The sequence below is a fragment of the Corvus cornix genome, chromosome 3, assembly GCF_000738735.6.
Source record: "Corvus cornix cornix isolate S_Up_H32 chromosome 3, ASM73873v5, whole genome shotgun sequence".
Lineage (NCBI taxonomy): Eukaryota > Metazoa > Chordata > Aves > Passeriformes > Corvidae > Corvus > Corvus cornix.
This window is the reverse complement of record NC_047056.1, coordinates 78,558,382-78,573,663: the sequence shown is the minus strand read 5'-3', so window position 1 is coordinate 78,573,663 and position 15,282 is coordinate 78,558,382. Positions and strand designations below refer to the sequence as shown.

At 37.1% G+C, this 15,282-nt stretch overlaps 1 protein-coding gene across 3 annotated transcripts in view; it reads right to left on the bottom strand.

The window, feature by feature from the left end:
* The window catches only part of RNGTT (RNA guanylyltransferase and 5'-phosphatase), a 172,906-nt gene that overhangs the window by 51,023 nt on the left and 106,601 nt on the right, over positions 1-15,282 (bottom strand). For 2 of the 3 annotated variants that reach the window (XM_039570126.1, XM_039570128.1), the window contains exon 13: positions 11,482-11,582. The exons of the other annotated variant lie outside the window; for it this stretch is intronic. In XM_039570126.1, the coding sequence (XP_039426060.1) occupies positions 11,482-11,582 (101 nt within the window). The remainder of the gene's footprint in view (positions 1-11,481; positions 11,583-15,282) is intronic. 3 annotated transcript variants of the gene reach the window in all.

Sequence of the window (15,282 nt, the reverse complement as noted above, 5' to 3'; positions counted from 1 at the left end):
AAAGCAGTAAAATTTGAAAAAGAAGTAGAGAATGTCCAGTTAAGAAATATATTTGCATGAAGAAAGTGAAAAATTAGGAAGAGCAGAGACTGATTTAATAAAATGGATAAACTTTAAAATTAAGAAGTGTTTTAAAAGGTAGATAGGGCTTCCATATGTAAACATGAAGAAGAAAAGAGAAGACTTGTTTTGATTCATAACCGACAATGAGATTCCTTTACATTTTTGTTTGTTGTAAATTTTACAATCTAAAGTAACTGTAAAGCTGTCACCTTTGTGTGTAGATACACATACACATATGCATATAGATCTGTATATTTATAAAATAAAAATTCTGATTAATTTCATATGAAGCTGAACAAGATTACAATTTTGGAAATCTGGGTTTCAAAGTTAAAATAAAGGCTTATTTCTCAAATATACAATAAGGCTAAAAATCAAGTAGTTCCTGTGAATGTACATATCTTCCTTGCATTTAAGATAAAGCCTTGAAGTTGATTTCAGAATGGAATTCAGTATAAACCCATGTTTGTACTTCGCACTCACTGTCATGACTGCTTTGTAAAAAGCAAACAAGCATAAAAACTATGAAAGTAAGGAATTTGGGCCTTTTTAAGATCCTCTAGCAGGATGACACACTCACATCTGTTGTCAGATGGAACCAAAACTCTTCAGAAAACTATTAAATGCTTTTTACAAATTCCCACTCAAAGTGCAATATGTGCACGTGCTCCATACGCCGCAGCTGCCGTTCTCTTCCCTATCGCTCAGGTAAGCAACAACACGGATTCTCCACTACCATTGACTCATCAGGCCTTGATTATGCAAACTGATCTCCCACTGACGGATACATGCACCCACAGCCTCACTGATTTTAATGTGCTTCTACGACAGGATAAGCATCTTGTCCCAGGAAAAAAAAGCTACAAGCTAGGTGTCAGTTAAAAAGACAGCAAGTGTAAATTACAAAACCTATGGCACATCCTAAGTCATTAAACAGATATCAAAAATCCAATTTATCTCCTCAAAATGAAAATGTCCCTTAAAATGCAAGTTTTCAAAAACTCATCCTGTACGTGTATCTTTTTTTTAAATCAATCATCACAATGTGAATCCCTACAAAACCAAAGATACTAGATAATTATCCTGAAAAAGGATTAAGTAGGTTTCTTTTCTAATGTCTCTGAAGTTGTAAGATAAGCGCATGTACCAAGAGTTTCTCTTTGCTATCAAGGAGGGAAGGTGAAACTGCTGATAATCTCCCTGTATTTCAGAAGCCCACAGTTGCATACACACCATATTGATAACACTGTTATGGCAGAAATGCAAACAAACTGCACCAGGGTCATTTATTTTGTTGACACATTTTGCTGATTCCAAAGTACTTGTGAATTCAGTAAGACGCAAAAAGCTGGGCTTGTAATTCCTAAACCAATTTCAAAATATTCTGATGGTATCAAAGCAAACTGAACAGTAGTCTTGGAGCTATGACTGTCATGAATTATTTTTATCTTTAATATATTCATTATTTAGTACTTATATCTGTTCTTTTGTGATTTGTGAGTTTGGTGTTGTCAGAAAATGAAGTAATAAAATGCTCAGAGTAAGACCAATGAAGAGTAGAAACATGTACAATATCTTTGTCTGTCCAGACTCTGTGCTCTACACTACCATTGTGGTAATTTCTTTTCCCTTTTCCCTTCCCTTGCTTTATTCTTCTTTGAAATACATCGCAGAAGGCAAGGAAGCAATCTGAGTCGAGCTTTTTTTCCCTTTAAATGCATGTTTCATAGAATCACAGAATGTTTTGGGTCAGAAGGGACCTTCAAGATCATCCAGTTCCATCCCCTGCCACAGGCAGGGACACCTTCCACTAGACCAGGTGGCTCAAAGCCCCATCCAACCTGGTCTTGAACACCTTCAGGGATGAGGCATCCACAGCTTCACTGGGCAACTTGTTCCAGTGCCTCACCACCCTCACAGTGAAGAATTTCTTCCCAATACTTAATCTAAATCTGTCCTTTTCAGTTTAAAGCCATTCCCCCTTGTCCTATCACTACAGGCCCTTGTAAATAGTCCCTCTCCAGCTCTCCTGTTGCCCCCTCTTCAGGCACAGGAAGCTTTCTCGTCTCCAGGCTGAACAAGCCAAACTCTCAGCCTGTCTTTGTAGAAGAGGTACTCCAGCCCTCTAATCATCTTTGGGGCCTCCTCTGGACTCATTCCCACAATTACTTCTTTAATTTCAAACACCATGGAAAAATGCTTACTTTTCAGTTCTTTAATAATCCTATACTAATGCTCCTTTTTGAACATAGTTTAAAATGTACAGATCTGTAAACTCAAGAAAACAGATGATAAAATCTCATTAAGCAACAAACTAAAACCACAAACACATACCACAAAAAAACCTCCAAACAACTAAATAATTCATACTGTAAACAATTTATGGAGAAAAAAATATTCTGAGTACCATTCATAAAACACTTTAAAAATATCTAGAAAATATCCCTTGTCTGAAAAAGACCAAATAGTCATTACATGCAAAAATGCAAAAAAAGCATTTCTAAGAAGCTCAGACCGATTTCTAAAATCCATTTAAAGCACTTTGAACAAGATGTACACAAATACTCTCTAATAAGTCCTATAATTTAAAAAGTTTATATGTACTGGTGGGGAAAAAAAATGTTCACAACTGAGTTCCAGTTAAGTCTGAGAGCGGAGTATCTATTTCAAGCTACAGCAAAAGGAAGATGAACCTTTTTTTCTATGTAAATTAGATGGCTTTTAAATTATGCATCTGGCAAACCTTAGTAGTGTATAACATAGAACAATATCAAATTCCTGTTCATAAAAACTACATGTTTTTTTACTTTGGAACTCACAAAATCTTCTCAAAAAGGACAATCCCACAATTTGTAAATGAAATATATGTACAGTGAGTATTCTTACTGTAAGTACTCTACTGTACGGAAGAATCTATTTACAGTAAAGAAAGCATGAAGAAAGAAAACCAAAAATGTTTTTAAATACATATTAGTTTAAGTGTCTAACAGTTCCACGTTATTTGCTAAATATTTAACATTTGATCTGCAAATTACCTTAGAATAAGTCTGATTGGCAAGGACCATTGCATGTCATCTGCCTCATGCTCAGGACTGGGTCAGCTTCCAAGTTACATCAGGTTGCTCACAGGCTCATCTAATTAACTTCTGAATGCTTCCAAAGATGGAGCCTCCACAACTTGCCAGCCTACTACAGTGTTTGACTTTCATCACACTGTTTCTCCTCGTGACCTTCTACAATTTGTGTCCTTTGCTTGTCATTTTTTCAGCATGAATTTCTGAGCAATGTGGCTTCATCTTCTCTATCAACTGCCATCAAGGAGTAGTAAATAGCAGTGAAGTATTATGCAGCCTTCTCATATTTGGACAGAGGAAACCCAGTTCTCTCAGCCTTTCCCTGTATGTCATGTTCTCCAATCCCCCAATGGTCTTGGAGGCACTCCACTCGACTTGCTCCAGTGTATAAATGTCTTTTTCAAACAAGACACAGTACTCCACATGCAGTCTCACACATGCTGAATAGAGGTGAAGAATCACCTACTCCACTGCAGCCCAGCTATCACATTAGTTGGCCACCTTTGCTCCAAGGGCTAACTCTTGCCCCAATTCCAACGTTTTGCCTTCCAGTATCCTGAGGTCCAGTTTGCCTTAGTAGTCCCTAACTTCAACTTCCCTGCACTCTGCCATGAGGTTCAGGGACTTCAAAAGCCTGAGAATAGACTTTGCCAAAGCAAAGGCTGCAGTGTGTACCCTCAGCCTTTTTGTATCTTTTTCACTGTCTAGTGCTGCATCAGCATCACACCATTTCCTTAAGTCTTCCTTCCATTAACAAGGTACCTACAGACATCAGTGACTCACCTTCAACTCAGCTGAGTTTTGGCTTTCCTACTTCCTTCCCTCTACACCCAGACACCATTTTTACATTCTCCAAGGAGGTCTGTCACTGTTTACGGATTCCATACATTTCATTTTTTGGGTAGGTTGACTTAGGATTCCCCATTCAAGCAAGCTGTACCTGCTTCCCATACCTGCTTGTCTTCTTGCACAGGGAAGAGTATGTCCTTGTGCATTTGAGGAAGCTGTTCCTGAAGATCAACAAGCTGTCCTGGGCCTCTCTGCAGTTCAAAGGGACCTGATGTGGGATACCACCTCTATTACATGAAAAAGCCAAAGCCAACCATTCTGAAGTCCAATATAATTTCTTCACTGCCTGCTTCTCTCACTCCTTTTAGATTCTACCACCTTCCAGTAGTTTAGCTGGGGGTGGCATCAGCCCTCCATTTCCACATTCACAAGTAGGAAGAAATCTAAGCTACATGGACAAAGAGGAATAAAATATCTATCGAAATATAACTTAGAAAAGATAAATACATGGGACATAAGAAAATTTTGAAGACGTGGTATTTGGGAACTTTTCTTGATCCCATTCAAGATAGAAATGGATCTTAACAGAGTGGATAAGCATGATGATAACTGACACAAGCAACTGGAAAGACTAGTTTAAGGCAGCAGCTAGTTCAAGAAAAAGGAACAGGGTCTATAAAATATACAAGGCTACATTTACATTCCAGTCTGCAAGCATATAGATAATTTTAGGATTATATGAGGCAAAGCTTTTAAAAATCTGGAGAAATGAGTAGCTGAAGTAGAATAATTATCTGACAGATGGAGATTGCCCAAGGCTGCCACTTGAACATATAAAAAGATGAGGCTGAGTTCATTTTTGAAATACAACATTAGAAATTCCAAGAGCATCCTGAGTACTAGTTGTGGAATTACAAGATTTTGTTCAGTGTACTAGAGTATAAATAGAGGTTAGATTCAAAGCTTTACTTTGAAAATAGTTTTAAAAGCCTGAGGCTTTACAAAAAGATTTTAAGTATCCTCATATAAGCAATACAGCATATATATTTACAGTACAGCACTTGGCTAAAATGTCTGTGTACCAGTTTCCTTTGTGATGCCAATGTTGCAGCTGCACATGCATATTTCTACCACGGTGATATTTGGGCTTCCCCTTCCTGTGCCACCACATTGTTCTTTCTACACATAACATCCTCTTCAATCTGTTTGCACAACCATGCCCCTACATTTCCTCTTCAGAAGATCAACTCTAGTATCAGTTGAATACTTGAAGGTAATAGGTAAGCAAATTACTTCTTTACTTTCACTTGCAACTCTCACATTTCCACAAAAAGTAAGCAATTGCTAAGCACATGTGCTTCCTTTAACAACAGTACAGCTATAAATGCACTTAACACATTCAAACCTGCACTCTGCCTGCTGTCATCCCCACACTGCACATCTTTGCCTCTATTTGCAACATCTTGTCCTTATTTGTTCCATTATTGCTGTACAACTTCATCTGCATTCTGCCTCATAACTCCACTATACTCAACAGCAATGCAGCCCCAACACTGACTGTGATCTTTGGAGACTAGGGGAACATGGAACTATTATTTTTATCACCAGGGTATTACTTGTAAAAGTCTCTGTGATGGATGGCACATGTAAGAACAAGTTTGTGTTCTTTGATAATGGACATTCTGCAAACAGGTGAGAAGGCAGAGTTCACAGCCCAAACTAACAACTTCAGTATCACATGAAATAGGGAATGGGAAGAGAAGGAGCACCAACACCCAGGCCATACAAACTATCACATCAGTTCTGCTATCTTTGCTGATTCAATTAACTCATACGATTTTTCAGCCAGTTACTAATTTTTTTTTTCAAAGCAGAAGAGTAAGGAAGACTAGCATATAAAAGGACAGAAACGTAGCTATATGAGAGCAAATCAAGAACATCACAGCCATTTTGAACTATTTGCAGGTCTTCTTCTCCCCCAGTCCTTTTTAGTTTATAAAACAAAAAGGGAAACATCACTTCTAAAAAACAAGAAGACATCCACTTGACTGTAGTCATGGTATCTATATCCAGTTGTTGATTTGTAATTTCCAATGTATCCAAGGATATCCCCACTATCCTTGAATGTATTGTATTTTATCTCCCATTTTTTGTTACTTGACATTGTCCAAGCTAAACAGAACTTTGCCTAAACACTGTTTGTTTGGGTTTTTCCCCATATGGTTTTGTTAATAATGGATACAATTAAAAAAATACAAACTTAACACTAATAAATAGTTAATGTCTACTTCCGATCACTAAATTTTTTTTAGAGGCGCATATCTTCAAAGATGAGTAAAATCCTTGATGTTTTCCAGCACTTCAAGGTACTAGATAAAATTTATATTATCCTGTGATTTGAAATGGTATCAAATTGACCCAGTAAGGCATTAATTCAAAGCAAATAAAGCCAAAACTTTGCTTGTGATTTGATTTTAGCAGCCTGATTCAGATAAAATTAAGGGACTTGCACGGGCTAATTAAAAATCTGTAAAAGGAAGCATGGACATTTAAGAAATTCTGATTATGGAAGGTACCAGAAATATGGTACTATGAGACATTTTCAGTTGATATTTGTGACATTTAAATAAGACTCAGAGCTAGTTCGAGGTTTTTAGGTTTTTTAAGAAATATTCGTAAGTCAGACATCTTGAGAAAAAGCATCTCTACTACTAAAAAGCAGACTTCCCTGTAATATGAGATACTGCACACAGCAAATAAATATCCTTCACATTCTCTACTGATAAGGTTATTTAACTCATAGGTCATTGGGAAATGTAGTTAATGTGCTTAAGACCCTTTTATTTCATTTTTTTCTGAGCATCATCATAATTTAGGAAAACACAAGGTGCTGTTATTCATGAGACCATTGTTCTAATAAATCTGAAATGAAAGAGAAGTGCTGGGAAGTGAGACAACCTCTGTAAAACACATCTAATGTTTGGGCTTTTCAGTGCAACTGCTGTGTTTCACAAGAGACAAAAAATACAGTACTCTCTTGTTTAACTGACAGTTGTTATTGCAGGACTTTTGTGTTAGTGGTTTTGGTGGGGTTTTTTAACTAAGACTAACTACATTGATGTAATGAGAAGAGATTGAGAGAGAGCACAAATTGAAATTCTGGCAAACACAACACAAAAAGAGTTAATGTAACCATCATCCTGATGCTTGGAAAGGCTGTACTATGATAATATACAGGGGACAATTACCAAGGCTCAGCCGATAAGATGTAACTCACTAAGGTGCAATAATGCAATTTCTTTCAAATATGTGCACTGAGCAGGAGTGTCAGTATTAGGTCACTGAGGTTACAGAAACCCTGCCCTTCTTTGGGATGCAATAGTATCTTTTTTCTTTATGTTTATTCTTTGTTATGCAGTCTTCATCTTTATCAGGCTTATTCTAAAAGTACTTCACAGATTGTAAGACCAATCCTTTTTAATTCAATGGTAAAACTCCCTCCAATATCAAGAGTGAAATAACTGAAGCCCAGAAAAAAACAATCGGTCATTCATCCATAACAGGACTACATCTGGGGTGAAACAGCAACTATTTTGCAGTTAACATTTCTATTGCAGACTGATCTATGGATGGAAATGAAATGAAAACACAGGGGAATTTACATAGATGGAAAATAATCACACTGACTAAAATCTGGCAAACTCCCCAGAGGTAACTCCTTTATTCAGATGAAAAATGCACAAGATTGTTTACAATTTTTCAGGATCTCAATTACATATGCTATCTAAAAGACATGTCCAACAGCTGACAGAACTCTAATCTCATCCTATTGAATAAATAATGCACCTATATGCTTTTTTCCACTATTTGAGTGAGCAGGAAACTATAAATGCAAGGGCTGCATGGTTGGAGCTTTGTGAATTGGTTCAGTTTGTATCACTACTGCCCAGGCTGTAAACTGTGATAAGATCACACACTACTGTAGCACAGGTTTAGTTATGTCTGCATTTCAAGATTTAAAGATGAGCCTGTAAATCAGAACAGAGGACTTGGAAATTACAGACAATCCCTCTTCACATTGTTTCAAGCTGTTAAGTATTTGAGATCAATACTTTAACTTGGGTTCCATATTTGTCTGTAGGAGATCAATACAAAGGCACACCTTCAATTACTGTAAACATGTTATTTGCCTAACTGTGCCAAAACAACGTGCGACTTCTGTAAACTCTGTACCAGTACTTCAACCACATCTGCAGTATTTTGCTGTCAAATCCCCGACAGATTTACTGGCTGAATCCCAGAGTGATTCAGATCCCAGAGGGTCGTGATCAGTGGCACAAGGTCTGGCTGGAGGCCTGTCACTAGTGGTTGGTGTCCCCCAAGGTTCAGTAGTGGGCCCAGTATTGTTTAACTTACTCCTCCATTACTTGGATGGAGGGGCAGAGGCCTCCTCAGCAAGTTCACTGATGACACAAAGCTGGAGGAGTGGCTGATACCCCAGAGGGCTGTGCAGCCCTTCAGAAGGACCTCAACAGGGTGGAGAGAGGAACCTTCTGAAATTCAACAAAGGCAAATGCAGGGTCCTCCACATTGGGGAGGAATAACTCCATGCACCATTACAGGCTGGGGGCTGATCTGCTGGAAAGCAGCTCTGCAAAGAAGGACCTGGGAGCTCTGGTGGAGCACAAGCTGTCCATGAACCAGCAGTGTATCCTTGGGGCCAAGAAGGTCAACGGCATGCTGGGGTGCATTAGGAAGAGCATTGCCACCAGGTCAGGGGAGGTGATCCAGTCCCTCTACTCAGCCCTGGTGAGGCCACACCTGGAGTGCTGTGCCCAGTTCTGGGCTCCTCAGTACAAGAGAGACCTGGAGCTCCTGGAGCAGGTCCGGTGGAGGGCAACAAACATGACTGAGAGACTGGAGCATCTCTCTTATGAGGAAAGGCTAAGGGAAGCTGGGCCTTTTTAGCCTCAAGAAGAGAAGACTGAGAGGGGACCTTACCAGTGCCTGCAAGTATCTGAAGGGAAGCTGTCAGAGGTTGGAGCCAGGCTTTTCTTGTGCTGTCAAGCAATAGGACAAGAGGCGGTGGGCAGAAACTGATGCACAGGAAGTTCCATCTGAACATGAGGAAGAGCTTCCTTAACTGTGTGAGTGACCAAGCACTGGAACAGATTGCCCAGAGAGGCTGTGGAGTCTCCTTCACTGGAGATATTCAAGAACCATCTGGATGCAATCCTGTGCCGTGAGCTCTAGAATGACTGGTTGAGCAGGGAGGTTGAACCAGATGATCAACCCACTGTGGTCCCCTCCCAATCTTACCCATTCTGTAATGCTGTAATTCCTTTTAGGACTACTGAAGAAGAAAACTTTCTTTACCTAAAAAGTTGAAACCAGTATCAATGCTTGCTTTTTATCTTAGTGTGGTGAGAGGAGGCAGGAAGCCTAACGTTGTCACACTAGAACTGCAGTAGCAAGACAGTTCATCAAATCAAACAGAATTTTAGTTAGTGCTCAGAACTCAGGAACTGTCTTTATACCGTCTAAAATTAAAGATGCTTCTTTTAAAACTCTAGTCAACAGTTTCAAAATCTGTTTTATTCTGAAGTTTCTTCAAATGAGTTTAGATTTTACCCAAAGTAACAACTGAAGCAGGCAAATCTGGAGTATTCATTCACAGTCTGTGTTTCACTGGGCAGAAGCTACTGTTTCATAGGACAGTATTTAAATAAATACCTCTCTCCTAAGAGTACCAAGTTATTATTTTTTGCCCCATACATCATTAAATTTTATTTTTGTTGGATGAATGCACTTAAATTACTAGTAGCAGTCAATTGTCATGCATGATGGAGTAAAACTTACTTGGAAGAACTGTACTTTATTAAATATCAGATTTCTAGAATTTTCTATATGCATGTGAGAGCAGCATAAACACTGACATATTTAAATATTACATTATTTACAGGGTAATTCAGTTATTTCCATAATATAAGAACTGCTCCCCTTTTCACATAGCTGAAATATGATAGAACTTTTCTAAATGTTTGAAAGTGATTTCAATTCTACAATGGATCAGGCATTCTTTAATAATTTGTTACTAACTTTTTAGAAATAGCTTTTTGCTGGCTCATATTTTATAACCTTTTCACGTTCCCATCAAATAATCTATGATGTAACATATTAAACATAACACAACAGCACTGACAGTTTTGTATTTGAAATCAGAGATAACTAATCAACCAATACTCCTTTATTAAGGTGAAATGAAAAATGTGTTGCATTTTGTTTCTGAATCACAAGCTAGTTCTGTATATTTGTAAACTCCAGCAGAAGTCATAAGAATACTCGCAATGAGAATAACCTTCCTATCAAATAATGGGCAATTTTTTAAAGATTTTTAAAAGATTTTTTACATAAATCTTTCATATTACATTATCCTGTGACTTAAATAAATTGCAAACAAACATAAAATGTTGTAATGAGCTGATTATCTGAAGTAAAACAAAGTATTTCTGTCTATTCTCTGAAATAGTTATGTTGTTACTGAGGACTTAATATTGCATTTTCAACGACAAAAATTTGAACAGATAACTCTGACCTCATGAAACAGTGAGAATTTATCAGTTGAGTATCTTTTGCAGAAAAAACCCTGTATCCTTAAGATTCTCTCTATTCACCAAATGTTTTCATTAACGTGACATGCAGATGTCTAAAAGTTAAATGGACCATTATTAGCACTCTGGAATATGCAAGCAATATATGAATTAATTGTTTAATTATATTGAGTTGCCTGTGGCACCAAAAAAACGGGAAGTTAAATGTCAGCATTTCACACTGTCAATTGAAATGAGTCCCAGATGTTAAAACACTAAGCCACCTAATCATCATTAATTTAATTTTAAACAAAGTCTTTTCCAAACCAAGCTTAATCTAGTATTCAGTCCTTCCCTTCCCCTCCCTAGCACAACTAAACATGGAAATAACTCCTATTTAATATGTGCAGTGACTGAACTAGGCAAATAGTACATAGGACCAATGTAAAGATTTTCATGTCTTCTGCCATTAGAACTCACTGGTTTTTATTAAGATTTTAATGGTTTTGAAGACAATACCAAAGAATGCCTAACAAGTAAAAATGTCAGGCCTTGTTTTTTTTCTCTAAGAAAAGAAGTCCTGTTTGTCACTGTGCACAATTCTAAAGTAGAAGAAATCTTAGGTTGTTATTATTTTGTCTAAAATCAATGAAAAATAGTTTTAGGAATTTAAGCTAATACAGCCTGCCCACTCTTAAAAACATACGGGCTAGTGCCAAATCCAAATGGGACTTTTTTTTCAGAAATTTGAAGAAATTTAAATTAAGAATGAGTAAATTCACAACATAAACATCTGCCATTGTTTTCAGTACAACACTAATTACAACAGTTGCTTGTATTTTGAATGAACAAGTTCTAGCAAATATAGAAATGCTTAGCCCCAGGAAGTGTCAAGAAATACTAGAGGAGAGATTAGGGACATTCACATAAGTGTTACAGATTTAAAAAGGGAAGAGATTACCTACCCCTCTCCACCAATTCTTGTTATCTTTAGACGAAAATCAACAGAGTTCAGGCTGGGTGGCTTCCATTTCAAAATATCATCACATCGACCAGGCTTGTATTTCTGAAGTAAATTAAAATGCAGTTTAATTATGCTTATTGGTTTTCACTGGTTTTAAAAGTAACAATTCAGCCTTTCAGACTCTATTAGCTGTCTCTAATGAATTACAATACTTAGTGACTGAAACAATGAATACCATTACCATGGAGGTAGTTGTGCTTCACTACTTTATTTGCTTCTGCCTTTTAAAACTGCTTAGCACTGTAGCTATGCCATTGCATATAATAAAAAGCTGAGAATGGAAATAAAAATTAGCATACTTCATTATCTCTCTCTGGCTAATGGAAAATTTCAAGAAAGAAAATAAGCCAGCACAGAAAGAAATGAAAACACTGATAGCACATACAGAAGAGATACATTTAAAATAATCTCAACATTTTGGAACAATTTAATGAACAATATTTTTGTTATCCATGCTGTTGGCTGACACAACATGAAAAAGCCAGAAGCCACCATACTGCCACCTATCAGAAGGACTCATCAGAAACATGTTCTTTCACAGCAAAGGAATTTAAGTTACGTAAAGATTAAAGAACACCATGATATACAGGAACATAAATAAGGGAGTATCTCTTGCTAAAGAGAGAGGGTACACATTTGAATCACAATTTGAAAGGAACAATTTTCTCTTAAATTGGAGCTTTAGTTTCTCATGGTCTCTCCTATCATCTGCTTTCATTTACTAAGCTGCCATTTTGTTCATCCCCAGCTATCAGTGAGAGTTAACTTCTTGACCCTTTTCTTACCAGAATATCTTTCATGGCAATGGAGAAAATCAGAACGAACATGAATAGGGCAAAAGTAAAAGAATAATTTGGAGATGCATAGAATGAGAAATTTTACATCTTTATTTATACACAGTGAAAAATTTATGGAATTTTATATGAAAAATAAAACTATCCACTGTCTTTTGGTAACACAACAGTCATCATCATCACACTTCACTCATGCTGTGTTAAATATTTTCAAAAAACAGACTTTATTGATGATAAACCTAACAGTTCTAAATCTAAAATGACAAAAGCAGATGAATTTTCTGTTTTCTAATGGGAGAATGTAAAGTTACTCTTTCCAAAACAAATGCAGCATATCTTACTTATCATTTCTTGATGAAAAGATGGTCATTAATTCTTAATGATGCAAAAAAGATGGACCAACCTCTTTAAGTGATGGCACTGAAACTCTGAGGAAAAGCTACATCTGATCTATAGAAAACCTTCCTCACCAGAGGTCTTCTATCCTGACTCTGACAATAGCCAACAGCATGTGCTCAGGGAAGATGAAACGCAAGGCAATTACGTATATTTTCTACTACTACTCTTTGAGAAACTATCCATTTTGAAGCTCAGGGACTTCCTGATGTAGATGTGATTCAAATGTGATTCCTATATATTTAGTTATTTTCAGTTTCTCTGCATGAGCTTGTATAGTTCCCCAGTAAGACCGTGTAAACCTCCATCAGCTGTTAAAGCCCATGGTACAACCTTTCACTCACAGCCTGACTACCTTGCAGGAATAAAAACACCACCTTTTGTTTATTTTGAAGAAGTTTTTGTTCTTTTTGAAGACTTGCACTTTCTAGGGATCATACTAAGAGAGATGCTTAACAATCAAACCCCATTGTTTCCATGTGACTCATGGTTTCATATGCCTCTATATGCACAGAAATGCACTCAGCTCAGAGGCTATCATTTTACATGTACTGTTAGAATTTTCTTCTCCACTTATATTACTCTACATAAAAGTTTATGCACTCTTTTATCACTCTCAGCCACCTAGTCTTGTAAGAGCTTACTATAATTCTCCAAATTTAGGACCAGCCTTTGCTGATCCATCAAGAAAACAGCACTCAATGGTTCATCCAATTTTCATACTTGCTTACATGCAGTACAGGTGACTCCCTTCCCTGGTGAGGACTGAACAGTACCCCATCCCTTCACTCCTACTTTTTAACCAATTAGCTATCTGTGCAAGAACCTTTTAAGTCTCACATTCCTTTAGTTTCTTCAAGAAAATTTCAACAAGAGGCTTTCTGGAAGTCTTGGCAAGAAAGACCATATGAACCCTTTTGAACCCTTTGTTGGAGAGGTATAACCTTCCTTTCAAAAAGGTATGTAATTTCCACCAACTGTATCAATCATGTTCACCCAGACACCAGCTTCTGTATTCCTTATTGCTTCTACTCCTTTGCCCAGTCCAGATACCAAGCTTACAGGACTTATTTCTTCCCTGACCTTCCATGATACCTGTCCCCACCTTCATTTTTTTTTAAATTGGTATTGTATTTTCTACCCTCACACACTTAGGTACTAAGGTATACTTTTCACATAGGATCTACTATCCAATTTTTTCAAACTCTTTTTCCTAGACTGACAGGTTACATCCTCCTAAAAGTTAGTAAGAAACCAACTTCGTAACAGATAGGAACAACTATTCCAAGATCAGTAGTGAAAAGCAATGTTTTGACAGAAGATATCTGCATACCTGTAATTACACTGCAGGATCCACAATTCTGACTCAAGTTTAAAATTAACAGGCTGGCTTGCTTGAAGGGAATGGGGGAGGATTCGTTCATTAAGATGGACTTATTTTCTTTACCTCTAGAACCAGCATAGTGTGAGACGGGTCTCAGATAAACATTTTGTTCTAGCAATAAAAAAATAATCTCTACCACACTTCAAATTAGTCAAAGGTATCTCACTTAGAAAGTAATGACAATAAAGATACCCTTTTGACTATTACATTTCGTTTTGACCATTGTCAAATAACAGCCTTGTCACTTTGCAGCAATTTGTTAATACCAAACACCTGGTAAAGGTAACAGATAAATTACAGATATCTTTCAGAAATGGTTACAAAGCCTTAGATAAGCCATCAGAATTCAAACCTCATACTAAGAACAATTTATACAGCCCCTTCTAGGCCTCCCCCAACTTCTTCTGTTAACATGAAAGAGAGAAATTCACAGAAGTCTTGCTCAAAAGGAGAATTCATTCAAAGGCCATATTAATAATCCCTAAGAAAGAGATTAGTTTTTGTAACAAGTGAGTTCACACACACAAGACAGCACTAGTAAGTTATTGAGTTTGAATGCTAAGTGCTAAATCAATTTCTTTAAACATGAGCTGAAGCCAAACAAGAATTCTGCTTGTTAAATATGTGAAAACTTCACCTTAGATGAATCACTGCATACTGCAGACCTGTTCTGCGTGAAGTTACTCTTTATTTTAACTCCAAACCAAAATGTGAAGCAATCTGTTTGAGATCGAACTACACCCTAGCATTTTAAATATAGCATTCATAGCAATGAATCCTCACCACCACTCCCCAACAAATATGTATGTACACGACTACTTCTAAAACGTATCAGATCCCCTATCATCTCAAATACAAAGTTCATGCTTCAATCTGAAACCCGTCAATCTAGTCTAAGCACAAAAATTAGAGCTCCAAACCAAAAAGTTACACTGACAAATCAGAAACTGTCTCAAATAGCTTTAAAGGATTGGACTAGGTGACCTCCTGAAGTCCCTTCCAATCTAAATTATTCTACAAAACTGTGTCTCTCTTTGCTTGCTTGTTCTTTTAGCAACCATATTGGGTGCATTTTAGTTCGCAAAAACAACAAACATTCAAAACAAATCCCCCAGTTGTTCTCATTTCCTATACTTTAGTTGCAATGGCTGGGCAGCTCTGGTGCGTG